Source organism: Globicephala melas, chromosome 7 (genome assembly GCF_963455315.2).
Source record: "Globicephala melas chromosome 7, mGloMel1.2, whole genome shotgun sequence".
Classification (NCBI taxonomy): Eukaryota; Metazoa; Chordata; class Mammalia; order Artiodactyla; family Delphinidae; genus Globicephala; species Globicephala melas.
In genome coordinates, this window is record NC_083320.1 from 91,735,075 (window position 1) to 91,756,863 (window position 21,789).

Below are 21,789 nucleotides of genomic sequence, written 5' to 3' on the forward strand. Positions count from 1 at the left end.
AAGTCTCAATTCTAATGCTTCTTTACTAAGAAAAAAAAACAAATTACATTCATATCAAGTGGAATTTTCCTGTTGTGGTTCAGAGGTAAAAGTTTTGTGGAAGGGAGAAGATCAGACTTCGGGAATGCTAAATTTTCTCATCACTCTAAAGAATAATAATTTGCTGCATTTCACATAGCATTTATTCCTATACCTAAGCTATATTTATTTCTATTTGTATATTCAAGCTAATATTTCATGCATCTTTTTTTAAGCAGTTGAAAATTTACATCATAAAAATGAACATTATCAGGGCTGCAGTACTTTTCAAGATAAAAGGAGTTCTCTTGCCTGCATAGTATCTTTGTAAGCCTTTTAGGATTGTACCATAACCCCATGAATTAGATTATCACCTGATCCAAGTGATACGCAAACATTATTGTCCATGTTTGGCTATATCGGCCCATTGACCCAATCGGTCCACATGGTATTGTGGATACCAGGTAAGTTGAAACACACAAGTGATATAAATTGATGCTCCAAAAATATCACAAGCAATTTAGAGTTGGATGCTAAAGCAGAAATAACGTTTACGAGTTAATAAGAGCAGAAGGTCATACGTATGATCTGTTCATTACTCTTCAAGGCAGTCCCCTTTGGCAAACTTTATCATGGTAGATAAAATATTTTTTCTTAAAGCAAAGGATAAACGTCAGCTTCTCAAACTTCTGCAATTCATATCCATTCCCCGTCAACCCCTTTCACTTTCCTACACACAGGTCTAATTAATTCATGACTTCTAAAAATGTTTATGGACAATAGCTACATGCCAGATACTGTTCTAAAATCTGCAGTGGCAACAATGAAGACTATCCAGCCCCAGCCCTCTGGAAGCCACATTGAGGAGGAGAAAAAGAGGAAGTCTTACTGACTGTGCTTCCCTTCAAGTCATAGTCATCTTCCCTTGCATTTTCATAGCCACCTGCTCATCAAATGCTCCAAAACCAGCAGTATCTAGCCAGTCTGCCCTATATCTGCCGTTAGCAGTTCATTTCCGTAACTGAGCTTCTATGACTTTCCTTACACACAGCTGAAGCGGCTTCCATAGCAGTGTGGATAAGGCCCAGAGCCCGTCATCATGGGGCCCCCAAGATGAAATTAATCAGGTGTCTGAGTTGCCCATGACAGCAACACAAATTGGACTGAATTAGGCAGAAGAGCAAATGTAGTTGCCTATGTTGCCAGGAAAGGCAGGAGTGTACTTAGGGGGGCTGGGACCAGGGCTTGATGCTGCCAGCATTTGTTCTGCTTCAGTTTCTGCCTCTTTCTGAGCATCAGCTTTACTCTCTCCTCCTGCTTTTTCCACCAGGCATGACCATGGCTATGGCAACCCTCCATCCATATACTTAGAACATCATGAATAGAAAGAAGAGAGGGTTTCATTTTCCCAACTTAAAGATTCCTGGGAAACAGCTCTAAGTTGCCTAGCTTGTGACACTAGACCAAAGCTCGCACCAGCCCATCCTGTCGACCCACCACTACTGTGGCTGGAGTAGGGGTCTTTCATCACTTGAAGGGAACTAGTTCAAACATGGCCACTTGGAAATCTCTATGGACAGGCCAGTTACCCAGTCTCTGTATATGACTTAGGTGCCTTACATTTTCTCTTCCATGAGCCTTCCTGCAGGGACTTGAGGAAGAGTTATGTCTTCTCATTTAGTCTATGTGGGAGAAGAAACTCCCACAGTTGAGTTCTCCAGTCAATTACTCTTCTTCCTCTCTCTCTTGCAATTGTTCCTGACCCCTTTTGATATCTATATCCTAGTCCTCATGTCCAAATTCTCCTACAGTTTTTTAAAAATTTACATCTCCATGTGCAGAGTATAGCAGGTATGAGATTGTAAACCTACTTGAGGGCATGGATTTAGTCTATTCAAAATATCTATATGGATTCATCGCTCACTGCAGACAAGGTCCATGAGATCTAAAGAACAGTATAACACGGCCCCATAGTTTCAAAGTGCATGACCTACCTTCTTGTGGAACTAGTCTTATGTAATTGAAAAAGAGCCCAAAATATTGATATCAGCTCTAGAAAGTTTGATGACTCAAGCAGATTCAATATTTGTGGGCATTATATTTACTGTTCTCCATTAATTAATGCATACATAACAAAAAAGTGTCTACCTTTGGTTGAGGCACATTTTTTAGTCTTTAAGAGTCAAAAAAACAAAACAAAAATCTCTTACTCTAGCACAGACTGAGACATATTCAGTGCATGAAAAATGTTTCTGACTAAAAATACTCAACTATGCAATAGTCCTATGCACTTTCAATTAATTATTGATAATACCTTTTTGTCATCACTTGTCCCACGTGACTCTTGACACAGAAGACCCTCCGCATCTGAATGCCCACACCACATGTAGCTTCTCCATTCCAGCCAATGGTTGCATTAAGGGCAGTTACCAATGTGTCTTCAGAACAGGGGCCCCAAGCTGATGTCTCCCAGTAGAGTTGCATACAGGAATGGTCATTGCACGAACGATATTCTTGGAGGGCCTGACTAGGGGGGCATGGTTTTCCACCTGCAAAAATCAAAATAAAAAATAATACAGAGTTGTTGCTGTTATCACCATGTTGCTGTTGCTGTTGTTACTGCCATTCTTATTTTTTGTTGTTTTTACTGTTTTAATGGTCTAGAAAGACAGCATTTTGATACAATCTTCCAAAGGACTGGGCCACCGCACCCCATTTCTGACGCTATGGTCATGGTTCTTTTATTCTGAGGACAATACATTGCACCCTTCTCTCCTCAATAACAGGCAACGGTATGCCAATTAGATTTTAAAAATCAATTGATTCTACTGCTCACCTCCGCGTCATGTATCTCTGAGGTAAACTCCAAAGAAATCTGCTTTTATTTTAATATGATTATGCCTACATAAATTAGTCAGTTAGATATAATAGCCCATGACCTTGAAGTGATATAAGATCAAACACAAATACTCACACACACACATTACCTACATATGGTCTCTCTTTCCTAAGACAGTATTATGTTTCTCAGAGAACCACTTTAAGACATCCATCCTCCCTCAAGCAGTGCATTTTACTGCAGTTTGAGAAATCCAGAAATCTCTCTTAAAGTTTGGCAGGAGAGAGCCCATCCTTAAACTCTGAAATAATATCTGACAATGTGTTATACACTGGCAGGGAGACCAGACAAATGTGCAGCCTTATACTCTTGGGTGAGTCAGACAATCAGATTTCATCACTATCTTTTCTTTCACAATTTTATATCCATGTCAAAACTGGTATTTATCTAAAGTATTGATTTTTTCCCTACTCTCCCACACTACAATGTTTTATTCAGTGGGCCAAATGCTCAGGAAGACTTGTGACCTTAGTTTTGTTATTCTTGTTATTTTTTTCCCCATTATATTGACTTTTTTCTCCTTCCAGAAATATAACAGACAAGAGGGGGAGGCCACTGCACTTTAAGAATATGAAAATGTTCATTCCTCTTGACCCTGGCCCCATTTCTTAGGACCACAGACAGAATCTTGTCTAAAAAGGAGTCCCTCAAAGCCAGTGGCCATATTGCTCTGCTGTCCCAGCTGAGCTGTCGGCAGATGAAGCCAAGAGAGGGCCTGAAAGAAATGAAATGACGTATGTGTCTGGGGACAGAGACCATTGCTTTAAATGACAGGAACAGCTGCTCCTCTAATTTGTTCTGAAGTCACCCGTTTATATCCCCATAGCACACTTTAGCTTCTTGAAAGCCGTTTTCACAGCCTTCATCTTTTTCCCTCTCACCACATGCCAGCCTGACAGAGCAGGAAATGAGGACATACAGATCAGGTAGTCTGCCAATGTTAGTGGCAGCTCCCAGTCAAGAAGCCATGTCTCTTGATTCCTAATTTAGAACTCGTTTTACCAGACATATTCCAATTATGTTCCCAACTGCATGAGCAATCTGAAGCTGGATGCATATCAGCCAAGCCTTGTTTCCTTCTCTAAAAAGGTATAATGAAAACTGACATCCACCTGATTGCCATGGCCTGTACATAGTATGGGCTAAAACAAGTCGTATACATATGGGAAGCCAGCATAGATAAACTAGAGGATTAGAGAGGAAAGGCATGCATGGAAAGCAAACTGTTCATTTGGATTTAGGGAACAGAAACCTTTCCTATTACTCACCTTCTCCAGCCAACGCCAGGATAGTCCTTGACCTGGTCTGTTTCCCATTGGAGTTTTTATTTGAACAAGACTGGGAGCAAGATGACCACTCTGTCCACTCGCTTACCACACAATCCATCCGGCAGGGAATTTCACACACCATCTCTTCAGGAGGAGGAGATGCTGGGCAGAGAGTCCCTGATACATCTTCTCCTGTAGTCAACCAGAGCAAGACAGATGTCGATTAATGCAAGATCGAGGCAAATCCCAGGAACATTTAGGTTCCTCTATTACTTCAGTTTAGCTTAGAAGACTTCACCTGGTGTCTCTAAACCAATAACGTGCAAAAAACTGATTTTTTTTCAGCTGTTCATAATATTTGTTTCAAGAAAAACTGTCAGGAGGTCATTTGGCATTTAGAAAGGTAGATACAGCAACAAAACTGCCATTTGTCATCCTTCCCAGGGATGAGTGGGCTTCCTTCAGGAACAATTTAGCCATGGATGGCTGGAGACAGACAGGATTGACATGCTATGGACACCATGTGTAACAGGTACATGTATTTCTGCAAAATGGGAGTCAGAGGAGTCTTTTGGCCTGAAAACCACAATTTATGTTGAGCAATCTATTCAGCAGCCCCCCTCAAATTATCAGCCTAATTTGTTATTGGGTGCTTTCACCTCCAAATATGTAACCTTAAGCGAGATCATCACACAGTGATACTTTTATTCTGTTTGTGCACAGTGGTAAATGTGCACAATAGAAAAGAATCTGTGGCTAAAATTATCTAATGTGTTGAGATAAAAGTTGAAAGCAAGTCCAAAATTTTCCCTAATCTATTCCCTCTTTGAATGATGTGATGATTTAGTCCAACCAAAATACATACACACACACACACACACACACACACACACACACACACACACACACGTATATATGATAAAGGGGGATGGAGTTTTACAATTATCAATAACAGACAAGACTAAGGGGATCATTTCTAAGTTGCTTTTCCATATCTCAAATGATTACAATGCATTTTTTCTAAGCTCTCTTTTAGGTTACTTATTCACCATTTTTAGAATTCAAATATTTTTCTTTATAGATAACAATTCAACTCTTACTATGCCCCCCCCCATTCACAGTCACCTCATAAATACAGAAGACATGAAGAATAGTAAAACCATTTATGGTTTGAAGCAACACATGGAATGTGGAATGGCAACTCTAGGAGACAGGTAGTTTTGTCTTTGTGACTTATGCCCATGGAATTCTCCTGTCAATCTGTCTGACACAAAAAATAACTAATATTTATGCAGTATCCTTGTGCCAGGCACTGTCCTTATAAGATGCTCTTACAGACAGGGTTGACCCATCTTCTTTTATAGATGAGAAGTCAGTGGCTCTGGAAGGAAAACTTGCTCAGGGTCACACAGGCCTGAGTTGGGAAGCAAATGAAAACTTTCTGACTCCAAAAATTCTGGTTTCCCCATTAGACATATTGTATCTAATTCCGAGATGGATATTCCTTTTCAGAGGAAGTAAATAAAACAAGCTGACAGTAAGCAAGACTGCCTGGAGGAGAAGCTAGTGCCCTCCTAAGATCTGCATTCATATTTGTAAATGAGGCCAGGCTCATTGCCCTTGAGGTACAAATAAAATTTTTCAAGCTATTACGAGAAGTAATGGAGATTCTAGTAGAAAATCGAGCTGAAAGACCAGTTCCAATCACTCTCTTTTCAGTCTCAATCTATTTTCAGGTTGAGTCCACACTGTATAGTACATGCAAACATGCACACGGACGTGCATGGACGCGCGCGTGCGTGCGCACACACGCACACACACACACAAACACACACACACACACACACAATACAGCAGCTTAGGGGGAGTGCCTTCCCAAGTACAGAAGTAGGCAGGTCAAACTAAACATACAAACTACATCTAATCAAAATTCAATTTCCACATCTGTGAATATTATGAGGATAATTTTTTATAGAAAAACACTTTAAAGCAGTGTCTTGCAAAGAACATTTTGATGAATAAGAGATATTTGAAGAGCTCTTACTTTAAACAGTGAGGGGGAAAGCTGAGACGTCCTAGATTAAAATAGTAAAATTGGTCTCACCGCTGGAGAGTAGTGTGTGTTGAAAATGCCAACTGCCATGTAAACTTCCTTCGATGGAAATGGTATGGAGTATTTTTCAGTCTTATTTGACTAAAGGCCATCCTTTTTTAGGGAGCACCTCTCCCAGGAATGGTATTTTTACTAACATGTTTTGAGAAAACCCTGCCTTCAAGAGTTACAAAATTATCAACTACTATTTGATGAGCATACACCATGTCCAAGGCATATAATGGGATAAATATGTAAATGAAGATACTACAATTTATCCCCCTAGAACTCATGATTAATAACGGAGATGAGCTATAAATACATAAAGATAAAACCTAGTCCAAAAGTAAATGTCAAGTTGCAAGTGTGTGTTTTAAATAAAGAAGTGCTGTAGTGATTTAGGGAAGAGAAGGACCTCTGGGGAACTAGTCTGAGAACAGAAGGCTTTCAACAAGGAGAAAGAGACAGGGTGAGAATTGGTGGCAATCAGGGAGGGTATGTCAGTCAATGCAACTGTCAACAAAGGTATAATGATGGGAAAATACAAGGTATGTGGAAGACAGTTAATCCTGAAGCTGCCTGAGGAGAAGAGGAAGCCCGTGTTGGAAGAGTTGTTTGACATCAAATTCTGAATAACTTAGACTGACACACCAATTTTGTTCTATTTCCGCCTTCCTGCAATTCCCAAATGCTCAGGTTTCCCGTGACCTAAATTTAACTTCCTCCCCAGTCATCCATCATTCAGCACCCTTAGTATTCACTTCTGGTGCTGGGATGCTTTTTAAGACCTAAGCTTTCCCATAAACTGATATATCCATTTCCACAGTGCAGTGAAATGTCAATACTCCCACCAACACTTTGATAGCTTGTCGATATGGACTAATTTGGAAATGTGAGCAATCAGGTAAGTCATTCTTTAGCGAAGCCAAGCTAATAGTCATGGGCAGGCTCTTCAATTCTTGTGTGAGCTATTTTATAAGAAATCTTGCCAAAGAAAAGCTGCACGATGGGATCCTAGTCACAGGTGGCCTAGCCAGACACAGTTAAGTATCTGAAGGTGAAGCCCAGCACCACTTATCCTCTGGAGCATATCACTTAGCTTCTTTGAATCTCAGTTATCTCATCTGCAATAATGAAATAATAACACTTACTTTTCAAAGACAGTGTGAGGATTAGAAATCACTTATACAGCAAACACAGCAGGGTGTCCAACAACAGAGGGAGGACTCAATATAGAGGAACCTTTAAAACCTTTTAAGAAATGTTGTTTGGGGCTTTCCTGGTGGCGCAGTGGTTAAGAATCCACCTGCCAATGCAGGGGACACGGGTTCAGGCCCTGGTCCGGGAAGATGCCACATGCCACGGAGCAACTAAGCCCGTGAGCCACAACTACTGAGCCTGTGCTCTAGAGTCTGCAAGCCACAACTACTGAGCCTGCGTGCTGCAACTACTGAAGGCTGCGTGCCTAGAGCCCATGCTCCACAACAAGAGAAGCCACTGCAATGAGAAGCCTGTGCACCACAACGAAGAGCAGCCCCACTCACTGCAACTAGAGAAAGCCCACGTGCAGCAATGAAGGCCCAACACAGAGAAAGAAAGGAAGGAAGGAAGGAAGGAAAGAAAGAAAGAAAAAAAAATGTTGTTTGCAAAGATGTACACCGCCAAAACCCAATGGCATTCTTGATCTAAAAAATCTAGATACTTATGCCATAACCATGGAAAGCACTTGCTTTACTGTGCATATATGGGTACAAATAACCACCAACAACTTCACAGACGAGTTCATATGATATATAAAGACTGCTTATAATTATTCAGATCACTTTATTTATCTGTGGCTCATCTAAACCATTTAAGAGCCAAAAATAAAGCACTTGAGCCTGAATAACCTCATCTGCCCATCTACGCTGGTAATAATGATCTTCCTATTGCACAGAGAGAACTCATTTCAAAAGAAGAGCATTTATACTTTCTTGTTTTCATTTTCATGGATGGATCAATGAGACCAACTGAAATCTCAGGCAAGTGTGGAAAATAAAGCAGCATGTGGGACAGAAACTTAGTCATTAAAAGTGATTTTCACAAGCTCTTAAAATCTAATATTACAAAAAATTGAGTATATTTAAGAGGGAAATTGAATTCATTTTTCAAGAAGACTCTAAAATTACTCCAGTTCTCATCACACTCCCTGGGACCAATAATGACAAACTCCACATTCTCTCCTCATAGAGTAGACTTATTTAAACCAGTTGTGATTCTGAAAATATGGGATATGGTGCTGCTCCAACCTTGTCACTCACGATTTTTTAATAATTTAATATGGTGAAATCCACATTACATAAAATTAAACATTTTATTTATTATTATTATTTTTTTTGGCCGCGAGGCATACGGGATCTTAGTTCCCCGACCAGATATCGAACCCGTGCCCCCTGCAGTGGAAGTGCGGAGTCCTAACCACTGGACCGTCAGGGAAGTCCAAAGTTAACCATTTTAGAGTAAACACTTTAGCGACATTTAGTAAATCACGATGTTTTGGCAACTACCACCTCTAACTAGTTTCAAAACGTTTCATTACTCCAAAGTAAAACCCTTTACCCATTAAGCAGTTTCTCCCCATTACTTCCTCCCTCAGACCCTGGCAGCCACCAATTACTGTTCTATCTCTACAGATTTATCTATTCTGAATAGTTTATGTCAGTGGAATCATATAAGTTGTGATTTTTTGCATCTGGGTTCTTTCACTTCGCTATATGATGGAATAATGTTCCGTTGTATATATATACCAAGATTTGTTTATCCATTCATCCAAGCTCATACTTGTTTGAGTCTCTGAGTTCAATTATTTTCAGTATGTACCTAGGGATGGAATTCCAGGGTCACATTCATCACTCAGTTTTGTTTGTCTGTGATTCTGGAGACCTTGGCATAGATGACCAGACTGGGGCCTGGTCCTAGTTCATACTACTGTTCTCATGCTTGGCAATTCCTGGCTAAAGACAACAGTTCTTAGATGAGAGAAAGAAAGATTCTTTTCTTTTTTTTTAAAGTACAGTTTATTTACAATGTTGTGGAAGTTTCAGGTACAGCAAAGTGATTCAATTATATATATATATATATATATATATTCTTTTCCAGAATCTTTTCCATTATAGGTTATTACAAGATATTGAATATAGCTCCCTGTGCTATACAGTAGGTCCTTGTTATCTATTTTATATATAGTAGTGCGTATCTGTTAATACCAAACTCCTAATTTATCCCTCCCCCTGCCTTTTCCCTTTTGGTAACCATAAGTGTGTTTTCTATGTCTGTGAGCCTATTTCTGTTTTGTAAATAAGTTCATTCATATCATTTTTTTTTAGATTCCAAATATAACTGATATCATATGACGTCTCTCTTTCTCTGTCTGACTTACTTCACTTAGTATGATAATCTCTAGGTCCACCTGAGAGAAACCTTCTTGAACATATGAATAAACTCAGGATTCCCTAAAAAATGCTTCTTTTTCTGGTTCAAATGTATACGGTACTTAAAGTATAAATAGCTCATGACAGACTCTCTTTGGCTACTGGTCAAGCAACCATGTAAATTTAACACTAATGTAGCTTTCAGATTCTGGGCTTTCCACATCAACTAATGTTTAAACCATACCTATGCCATATACTATATCCTGTGGCTTTCTTTGTTTTATAAGCCTAAGGAACTAGAATTTAGTATTATGAGCTACCATCTCTCTTTTGTAGTGATAGAACAAACAGCTATAATTCTTAGTTTTCTAACCTATACTGTAAGTGTCCAAAATTAGAAAAGTTATAGACAAAATAGAAAGAGAAACCCAGATATCCACAAATCTACAGTCATATTTTTAAAGTAGACCAGCATTTTATCATTATACACACTTCAAACTACCTTATCTTTCAAAAATAATGCAATTTGGGTACTTTGTCGATATTTCTCTTGTGTGTTATTACACTCTCTATGGAAAATAATGAAGCAGTTATCAGAAATACATGTCATAAAATTTTATGTCCTATTTCAATCTCAGAAAAGAATGCCAATAAACGTTGATTAAACACCTGCCGACAGCTGAGTAAGATGTCAACGGATGGCACATAGCAAATTTACTGGAATTCATATGCACTTAATTCCGTTTTTTAAATTTAAATATCTCCCTAAATGCAAGTAGCTTCTGGCCACTTCTGGACTGGGACCCTAATCAGCTAAGGACATGTTTATATTTCAAACCAATAAAATATGAAAGAAAGCTAAGGGCTAAACAGAAGCCATGTGCAACTATGCAATGCCAGCAATTCAATTAATGTTTCTGCTTGCTGATTTTACCATTTGAAGTGTATTTGTCTATCTAGTTTGCACATATAGGAAGGCAAATTTTAAAACTCTGACGTTAAGTATTATCATATTTATAATAACAGAAACAACAACTGCAATAACAAAATGGCATCAGCATGTGATGTTTGGGAAAGCACAGAGTGGGCTGTACTCTGAGCAAACCATATAGTCTACTGAATATCCATACTGACATCATTAGTTAGGTACTATGGTCACACCTAAGGTACAGAGAGGTTAAAAATACTTGCTCAAGAGTCACATGGGGGCTCCCCTGGTGGCGCAGTGGTTGAGAATCTGCCTGCTAATGCAGGGGACACAGGTTCAAGCCCTGGTCCGGGAAGACCCCACATGCCGCGGAGCAACTGGGCCCGTGAGCCACAATTACTGAGCCTGCGCGTCTGGAGCCTGTGCTCCACAAAAAGAGAGGCCGCGACAGTGAGAGGCCCGCGCACCGCGATGAAGAGTGGCCCCCGCTTGCCACAACTAGAGAAAGCCCTCGCACAGAAACGAAGACCCAACACAGCAAAAATAAATAAGTAAATAAACTCCTACCCCCAACATCTTCTTTAAAAAAAAAAAAAAGCCCGATCACACTTGATGTCTCAACTATTCCTTTATAGAAATCTACCTGCTTTAGTTTTATTCTAAAAAAAAAAAAAGAGTCACATGGCTTGTACGTGTCTGAGCTAGAACTAGAAAACATACCTGTTAGACATTACAAGCTATATTCTTAACTGTTTTGCTGTATTGCATCCTGGTTCATATCTCACATATGTCTTTCTTATTACACTACTTTTAGCTGATGCCGAACCACAAAGAAGGGATTCTATACAATTCACTGGCAGCTAGCCAGTAAATTTAGTATTGGAAAAAATAAGCCGAAAGGAGTGAGCAGTTCCTTGATTATTTAGGAACTGCATCATAAGATGAGGCGGAATAGGGCAATACTTTTCAAAAATAGAAAAGATAAGCAGATGAAGAGAGTTCAGAATGGAGAGATGGAAGATTAAGATAGAATGCAAGACCAAATAGGAACAGGTATGGACATTCAGCAAAAACAGTACAATGTATGAGTAGATAAATGACACAAACACAAGCAAACACTATAATAATGATGTAAGGATGCTCACAAAGTGAAAAAAAAGAGAGAACGTAAGTGCAAAGGCTAAAATAAACATAGTGGAAAATTCAAATGTTAAAAGGAAAAAGACTTTAGGAAAGCAATAATAACAGCTAAAAATAAGAAAACAATATTTCCAAGGTTAAGGTGTTTACAAAAGCCAGAAGTTAGCTGAAATTGCACCTAATGGCAGATGAGTTGTTTGTTCAGAAGCCTAACTGACCAGCTATATGAAGTTCCTCAGCATACAAGAATATAATAGCAGCTCACACTTTGATCACTTAGAATGTACCCAGCATAATGTTACATTTTACACCTATTTATTGACTCATTTAAACATCGACAGTAGTAAACAAAAAAGCATCAATAATAGTAAACATGCATATTGTACATAATAGATGTTAGTGATTAAGTGAACTACATGTATCGACTCATTTAGACGTCACAACAAAACTATGAGGTAAGAATTACCATTATGTTCATTATCTAGATGAGAATATTGAGTCTTAGATAAATTAAAATTACCTGCCCAAAGCCAAACACAAGTAAAATGCTGGAGCTTGAATTTGGACCTGGGCAACGTGGCTCTAGAGTCCATTTCTTAAATACAATGCTTTATTGACATGCACTGCTTCTACTCACCGTCAGGACAATATATGTACCCGGCTACACAAAACCCGATCTAGCGGAGAATCCGTCAAGTGTAAAGCATCCCAATACCTTTGGCTCATGAATCCTGTGTGTTACTCAGGGTGAGAGAAGATGCAAAACAGCAGAAACAGTATATGATTTAGGAGCAAACTACAATTGCTCAAAAAAAAAAAAAAATCCAGGTAAAATCTAATAAAATGTCTCAGTGGGGAAATGTCACATTTTCTTGGTCTCAGTCACACATTCCAGAGGGAAGTAACCACTATTTTATGTGTGTGGGAAAGGTCTGAAAATTACTCACTTAGGTTTACGAAAAAATAACTATGTAGTTCTGTTTTTGACACCTAACAAAATGGGACCTTGAAAAAAAAATTACTTTTTTCTAACAATGACATCAATTTGCTCACAAGCCCTAATTTCTGGTTGGTAGCCAGGGCCAGATGGGAGTTGGGGAAGGAGGTGGGGAACAGAAATATATCCATTTAAAGTAACTTAACACCTCATGATCAAACTAAATCTTTTCAAAGTTAACTCAGCCTCAGTTTCTTAAGGTTTCTTCCTCTCCTTTCCTCCCTTCTCTTTGGGTAGCAGCTGAGTGTAAGAGGAATGTCTGTTTCAAAGTTGCACGTTCTCCTTTGAATTCAGCTGGTTCCCTACTGAGCTATTTCCATCGACTTGGTCTTTGCGTATCATTACCTAGTCTTTGAAGGTGAATCTGCATCCTCTGCTAATTTCTAGGGTCCCTGTCGCAGCTTCTGATTTTCTAATCCACACACTTTATACTCACCTAGACCTGACTCCAAGCTAGTCCCAGTTTCCTGGGGCAGTCAACACCTCCACTTCCCACAGTGGGGCATGATTTCAGGATCACCCCCATGTTATAAATAAACTGGGGAGACCAGGTTGGGAGGGTGATAAGCAGCTGGCTTACATCCACTCTGTGACTCCACACACCACAACACTGTTTCACTACAGCAATACCATCACTTTACGTTGGGATGCAAGGAACCCTGTGCGCAGCGGCTCTTCCTACAGTCTCAAACCTGGGGATGAGGCACCGGCCCCTCTGCTTTTGCTTTCCCTTTAACCTATCTGAAATGTCCATAGTTTTCATTTCCTCAGCCCAACATTTCATGTGCAGAATGAGATGGGGGCAAGGACCCTCATGTCCATGTACCTCTTCTCAACATCCTCCCTAGATTCCTCCTTTCTGATCCAGAAAACTGGCCAATGCAGGATTCTGGCTTATGCTAAATCTGTATTCTGAGTCTTCTGGCCTCTCATCTTGATATCTGGAGGGAGCTCTTTGGAATTTACAAAACACTTGTCTTTCATATGTCTGGCTCTTGCACGCAAAAGCCTGTTTTTCAGGATTATTGTCTGAAAAGAGCTTCAAGATTTCATTTTTGGGCACTAACTTGTTCTGTTTGCATTTGAGATATAATAATCCTAACTTTTTTGGACACAGTAGGTAGCTCAGAAATTTGGTGAGGTGGTGATAGGGTGGGGAGGTCCTGTCCGAGAAGGCACAGAAGCAGACACCAAAAGAAAAGCACGCTGATGTATCTCAGAACAAAATTTGAGGACACCTGCTTAGTATGGAAACCCTGCTTCTCATGAGAATTTTATAGAGAGACTCTGTATAATTTTTTAAAAGATGAATGCAGAATGACAATAATGGAATAAGTGCCCTTAGTAATGCAAGACATGTTTCTTCAAAAGGGAAAATCTTGGAGTAAATAAACAGCGCATTATAAAGGGCAGAATATTTGATGAGGAGTTGTGACATCTGGATTTCAGTTCTGCCTTGAATACTTACCAAAATGTGACCCTAGAAAACGGTTAAGCATTTTTAGCCTTCAGATGCCTTGTGTAAGTAGGAGGTGGGGGACTGCTATCATCCTTGATTGTATTATCAGGTCTGATGATAGATCAGAGAGGCTAATGTAAAATAATACTTTGGAAATTGCAAAGCACCATGGATATATAATGTAGCTTTTAATTACTGGTGAAAATGGGGCTAAAGGACAGTCCAAGTAGGAAAATGATCGGAGTCAAAGATACTATCCTTCTCCATCCCAATTTTGTCTTAGCTAAAGAAATAAGAGGACCTGAAATGATTATAAAGGCAGAAATAATATGACTCATGTCATCTACCTACTTGTCTAGCTATATATATAGCTATTAAGAAAAAGGATTTGGACCAGCTTGAATATGTGGTATACCTTTAGAAAGCACTGCAAGTTGTCTAAAAGTTTTCAAATGTTTGAAAATCAATATTTTTAAGTTAAACTGGGGAAGTCAACAGAGTAAACTGACATATCAGTAAAGCATGATCTCTCTGTAATTAACCTACAGGAACATAAGTTTAATGCCTATAAGTGGGAAATATATTATGATTTATTTAACTACCTCACTTTAATTGCACAATTAAGATGTTTTCAATTTCTCTGTGATAAGTAATACTGCAAAGAACATTCTTCACTGTATCACTGACTGCTTTCCTAAGAATACATTTCTAGAAATGGAAAAACAAAGTCCAGGAATGTGAACTTCATTAATGTCCATGCATGAAAAATACTGCCAGTTTGCTTTCTTTCCATTATTTATCATCACCCTTCATTTTTAAATTTATATACAATAAAATTCACTCTTTGTGCTATACAGTGCTATGGGTTTTGACAAAATGCATAGAACCTTCTATCCACTACCAAAACCAAGAGACAAAACAACTCTATGACCACAAAAATTTCCTTGTGATGCCCCTTTGGTGTCAACCCCTGCCCCTGATCTTAATGCCCAGGAAATGCCGATCTGTTTTCTGTCCCTATAGTTTTGCTTTTGTCCCCCAGAATGTCATAAAAATGGAATTACACCGCATGTAGCTTTTGTAGCAAAGTACATTTGAGATGGATGCATCCACGTTGCTGCATGTATGAAGAATAATTCACTCTTTTTTGTTGCTAAGTAGTATTCCATTGCATGGAGATAGCATGTTTTGTTTATCTATTCTGCTGAAGGACATCTGGGTTGTTTCCACAGTTTGGTGATTATGAATAAAGCTGATATACAGGGTCTTGTGTAAATACAAATTTCCATTTCTTTGGGGTAAATGGTTAGGAGGATAATTGTAGGGTCATATGTAAGTGTAGATTTTTTTTTTTTTTTTTCCGGTACGCGGGCCCCTCACTGCTGTGGTCTCTCCCGTTGCAGAGCACAGGCTCCGGACGCGCAGGCTCAGCGGCCATGGCTCACGGGCCCAGCCGCTCCGCGGCATGTGAGATCCTCCCGGACCGGGGCACGAACCCGTGTCCCCTGCATCGGCAGGCGGACTCTCAACCACTGCGCCACCAGGGAAGCCCAAAGTGTAGATTTTATAAGACACTGTCAAACTGTTTTTCAAAGTGGCCATACCATTTTTCATTTGATCAACAATGTATGGACTTTCTGGTTGCTCTGTCTTCTTATCAGCACTTGACATGACTTCTTTGTTGCTTGTTTAATTTTCATCATTCTTACAGCAGTATAGTGGTAATGCGCTGTAAATTTGGTTTGCATTTTCCTCATCACTAATGACGTTGAACATCCTTTTATGTCCTAATATGCCATTTCTACATCTTCACTGGTGAAGTGTCTATTCAAATCTTTGACTCATTTTTTAAATTAGATTGGGTTACGGATTGAATGTTTGTATCACTCCAAAATTCATATATTGAAGCTCCAACCCCCAAATGATGGTATTTGGAGGTGGGGCCTTTGGGAGGTGATTCGTTTTCGATGAGGTCATGAGAGTGGGACTCTCATTATGAGATTAGTGTCCTTATAAGAAAATGAAGAAAGGGCACACAGCGAGAAAGTGGCTGTCTACAAGCCAAGAAGCAGGCCCTCACCAGACATCAATCTGTCTGACATCAACCTTGATTTTGGACTTCAAGGACCGTTGGAAACAAATGTCAGTTTTTAAGTCACCCAGTCTATGGTATTTTGTTACAGAAGCCGGAGCTAAGACAGGTTGTTGGTTCTCATATTATTGTTTTGAGAGTTCTGTATATATTCTGGATACAAGTTCTTCATCGGACTCGCGATATGCAATTATATGCTCACTGTCTGTGGTTCTTCTTTTCATTTTCTTAAGAGTATCTCTTGCAAAGCAAAGGTTTTCATTTTTAACTAAACTTTTAACTTAAGTCCCATTTGTCAACTTTTTCTTTATGGGCTGTGCTTTGATGCCATATCCAGTTTGCTTTTAAAAAGACAAATTTTCAGGAAGGAACGGAGAGTGGATTGTCTGCTGCAAACAATGAGTTGAAACTTACATATTAGGACCTAAAATTTCATAATTTTGGATATAGTGACCTCTCTAAATAGTGTATCCTAGTATCTAATGCTAACGTAAGTTTTTCAAATATGGTGTGAAAGCCTAGTTTTTCCATGGAAATTATTTACTGATGTAACAGCTGAGAGTCCAGCATTATAACATACTGACAATATGTGTGATGCAATGATAATTAGCTTCTGGGTAAAACCCTTATGTAGTATCCAAGCAGTATAATGCACAATCTATGAAGATGGGACTTTGTCTTTTATAAAACTGCATCAAACATATGGCACAATGTCTGGTACATAGTAGATCTCAACAAATTTGGGCTGAAGGAATGAATGAGAAGGGAAAGATATTTAGTCTATTTAAGATATGAGCTGTAGCTTATGCTTTTGTAGTATGCATCCCAACCCCAGTGGAGTATGCACTGAGATACCTGTGATGAATTCATATGGGGATGTCAGGCACTAACTGGGAAATAGGTCAGATTTCTAACCCCAACATTAACTGAGAGATAGTACAGCGTAATGGATTCTGGAGTCAGACGGCCTGGGTTCCAATCCTACCTCTGACACTTATTTCCTAATACTTAACTGCTCTGTGTCTCACTGTCCTCATCTGTACAATGGGGAGTTCTATTTCATAGGGGACTGTGCTGAAAAGAGTACCTTTTTCCTAGCACGCCTATTCTCCTAGGTTATTGTAAAGATACAATCAGTTGATATATGTAAAGTCCTAAGATGGGAGTCTGTAACCTAGTAGTTAATATTATAGTTATATAATTGTGGTAGTAAGGTACTGAAAGTTACAGACCATGGCAAACTATTTTCATCCCAACAATTTTTTAAGCTCAAGCCTCTGGGAAGCTTGTCTTTGAACAAAGCACAAGAAAATAAGCCTGCTTTTTTCTTGAGTTGGTACATCCTCTTCATTTCTGTCTAAATCACATGCCTGCAACTGTGGGAACTATAATATTGCCAGTTCTTCCCTTCAGACTCTGCACCATTTGAGATCCAAGAAGGATATGTAGAGTTCACCAGCATCTTCTAAGGATTTTTGTACTGGGGAAGAATTCTACAAAAGCAGAACTTTTTAAAGCAGTCAGGGCTTCCCTGGTGGCGCAGTGGTTGAGAGTCCGCCTGCCGATGCAGGGGACACGGGTTCGTGCCCCGGTCCGGGAAGATCCCACATGCCGCGGAGCGGCTGGGCCCGTGAGCCATGGCCGCTGAGCCTGCGCGCCCAGAGCCTGTGCTTCGCAACGGGAGAGGCCACAACAGTGAGAGGCCCGCGTACCGCAAAAAAAAAAAAAAAAAAAAAAAAAAAAAGCAGTCAAATAACCCCGATTGTGTAATTCTCAGGGGAAAACCATACTATTTCCTTTTAAAAGTGTTGTTGATGCCTTTTTTCTATGAATGATCCCCTGGCTATTAAACTGTTCCTATGCAATTTTGCAGAACATGGCAGGGGTCTAATGATTACTTTTTGTACCACGTTAAAGAAGTATAATAAAAACACCAAACCACAAATCTACATTGAAGGTTTGCAGTGTTGAACTAGTGGAGAATCATGCTTGAATATCATTTTCTTATTGAACTGTTGCAAACTAATTAAGACTCTAAAATCATGATTGGATACTACTTTTACAATTTGTTTCACGAACTTATTTCAGATACAGGATTACAGTGCCACAGACCAGAGAACACATAAACTGATTCTCAGAATATGTTTCATCATCCAGCAGAATTTGAGATCAAAACAGAAAACAAATAGCTTTTAAAAACTCAGTTTGGTCTTTTATAAACCAGACAGATGAAAAAACTAAAATCTCCAAATGAAAATTAGGTAGGCAATAATTAGAAAAACAGGATGGTGAAAGAATGAACACTGAAGGTTTATTAAAGTTCTTATTCAAGTCAAGCTGATGTCAGGTGGAAATCTGTATGTATAATAAGTAAAAATGTTTTCACCTAGATTAATTATGTGGTTGGTAGGAGGTCCAAGAATATAACGATTTCCACTATAATAATTTTTACCTACTATACCTCGCTAGTATTTCTTAAGACTGATATTGATATCTTCCAGCAATTGAATGAATTCTAAAGTAGAATAAACCCTATCTCTATTTGTCTATCTTCCCCAAAATGATCTACAATTATAATGATAATTCAATTGGCACTGCCGTTTTTCCAGCCAATCTCAAGTAGCCCCCCAAAATCGATAAATAAACTGAAGTAAAGTTTAAAAGATTAAAATAAAATGTATGCTGAGAGACTTCAAAATACAAGGTTCAAAGTCAAGCAAATATTTCAAACCTCACTTTATACCGTTGCCAAATTTGCCTCGATACTTCATCAGAGTAATTGTAACATTTGATTCAAGCTGTACGCTCAGAGGAATAAAAGATAAATACAGACACTTGAAACCTGTGTACTCCTTTTTCTCCTGCACTGAGCCCGAGAAGAAATATGTTCTTATTTCATGAAATAAATATTATTTTATTGGATGTCTGCTTTCCTTAAGAGGTCAAATCCTTAATTACATCATTAATAATTATGTAGACATTTACTGCCTGCAAGCCATGGTTTCTTTGGAAGCAATTTAAGAACACTAGATATTTCCGATCATTTATCTTATTCTAACTGGCCCACTGGTTAGAAGAATAATTTTCTAATCCTTCCAGGCAGTTAACATAGCACTTACTAGGTTATTTGTAAACAGGCACTTTTTCCTGAGACGTAATAAATGGAAAGAAATGTCTGCTTAATAGATTTAAGGTTGCATAATGTCTTAAGTCTTTAGCCCATTACACTGATTGCTTGGCCAGAGAAAATGGTGTGTCTTATGTATTTCTGAATGCCCAGTGCCTAGAACAGTACATCGTTCATAATAAATATTCAATAAATGCTAATTGAACTGAAGTGTAATTGAGCTGAACAGATGTTTTATTAGAGTCTGAGACATTTCTGGCACCCATAGGGGTAGCACAAATTGAGGAAATTTTTAAATGCCTAGGAATGTACCAACACAAATATATCTGATCAAGGTCCTACTGCTATGAGTAAAAACATTGATTTAGAAGCAGAAAGGCCTGGCTTTGGATTCTAGCCTGTCCTTAATAGTTGGGTGTCACTGGGTAAGTTATTTCAATTCTCTATATTGGCTTCCTTATCTAAATACACGAATAACGATTCCTACCAATACATCACAGAGTTACGTGATAATTAAATGAGTTACGATTAAAGTAACAGGTGCACAATAAGTGTTCAGTATGTCTTGGTGGTGACGGTGATGATCGTGACAATGACAATGATAATGACATATGTCTACAAACCTTTATTAATGCCTTTAGATTGTGCGTAAATTCACTGCAGATACAAGCGGATGTGTGAAAGACTATTCTAGCACAGGAGAGGAGTTAGGAAGGATGTAGAAAATAATGAATACACCAAAAGGCATTTATGCAAAGATATGCAAGGCACCACCTGATCTGTCAGTTTGCTTGCTTAGGCAGTGGGTTTACCTATGCATGGCTTTTATTTTGCTTGGGGTAATGTTCCATTAGCATACATTTCCTTAGGGGGAGATGCTGAGAAACAATGCTGACTGGCAAGAGGAACGTGTCAAAAGGAAACGTTTGCAACAGGGGTTGCCTTTAGGTAATCAAAAATAACTGAAAGTGCCAAGGGGGAAGATAGCAGAATATTCAAAAAAGAGTCAAATTCCCATTATATTTACCTCTCAGAAGATACAGGAGCAAACTTGCTCCGAGGCAATCAGGGGAGGTAAATCAGTGCTACTGAGCAGCCTTAAAATAGGAACACTGGCATTGGCAGCCTGAGCATCTGATGCGTTCCTCTGCTTACAGACCTGGCGTCCTGTGATTTTCCAATCTAGTTTGCGCAGATCAGCCAAAGCTCAGGAAACCCCATTTTTTCTTTCCCGGTGAAATTCCACCAACTGTGAAAGCTTAATCACCAGTCTGTTTCATACAGGAAGCGAAAGCCTGGCTGACTTACGAGATCTGCACTAGGCCTATCAAACCCATCCCTGGACATCTGGGTACCACGGGGCACTTGTGTTCAACTCAGAAGTAATTGTACATTGTTTACCATCAGGCTTGACAGAGGTTCCAGCAATGTCATACAGATGAAATTGCAGCAACATAGAAAGGGAAGTCTATTCTGTTTCCCTCATTAATTGCTTTACCTGAAATCTCAAGTCGGTAGGGAATAAATTGGACCCACTCTTCCAAACTGAGATGTGCAAATGGAAGAGGAATATGTGTGATAATGTGCCTCAAAATACAAAACCTCCAAAGTTAGAGAAAGAAATATTGTTTCTCTAACTTAGAAAATGCTCTTCAATTCTCTTCATTATTCAGTTACAATGGAAGAGGATATCCTGACGACTGACTTTGGCAGAAGTTGTTATGTGTGCAAAGGAAGAAATATGTAAACGGAGAAAAATATAAAACTTTCGATGTTAATCTATATTTTAATACCCAAGCATATCTTGACAAACTTTCAAATACAGAATGCATGAAATCCATAAAATATATATGAGCATGATTGCATTACTGTTTCTAATTTATTTTCCCCCTCAACAAAATTCTGCCTTTGAATTCTTATTTATTATGCCTTTTATTCAACTGAGTACCCAGGCAAAAAATACAATAAAGCTTTGCTAATTGCATAAAATACTGAAACTGCAAATAGAATTCCACTATCTTTATGTACTCCTGGTCCTATCTCACAGCTTAATCTAAAAACCTAGTTAAGGAAGGCATGATTTCTTAGACCCTTATCCTGATAAATTACTTTCAGCACCTCAGAGAAGAAATTTTCAGACAAAACTCAGAAATAACATTTCCACCTGTTCAAAAGAAGTCAAAGAGCTAATTCACAAAGATCAAGAGATTAAAGAAGACAACAAATGTGGCCAATGTCTTGACACAATCCTTCCAAAGCAAGTATGTCTCCTACCCTCTTGCAAGGTCTAGAACTGAATCAAAATCTTGCGAGAAAGTTAAAACTACTTCTAGGTGGTCATCTTTATTAGGTCAACATT

The 21,789-nt window shown here is 38.9% G+C and overlaps 1 protein-coding gene across 2 annotated transcripts in view; it reads right to left on the minus strand.

Annotated features, from left to right (window-relative positions):
• The window catches only part of THSD7B (thrombospondin type 1 domain containing 7B), a 1,218,744-nt gene that overhangs the window by 406,328 nt on the left and 790,627 nt on the right, over positions 1-21,789 (minus strand). For both annotated transcript variants that reach the window (XM_030883051.2, XM_060302483.1), the window contains 2 exons: positions 4,186-4,377; positions 2,333-2,567 (listed from right to left, as the gene is read on the minus strand). In XM_030883051.2, coding sequence (XP_030738911.2) covers positions 2,333-2,567; positions 4,186-4,377 — 427 coding nt within the window. The remainder of the gene's footprint in view (positions 1-2,332; positions 2,568-4,185; positions 4,378-21,789) is intronic.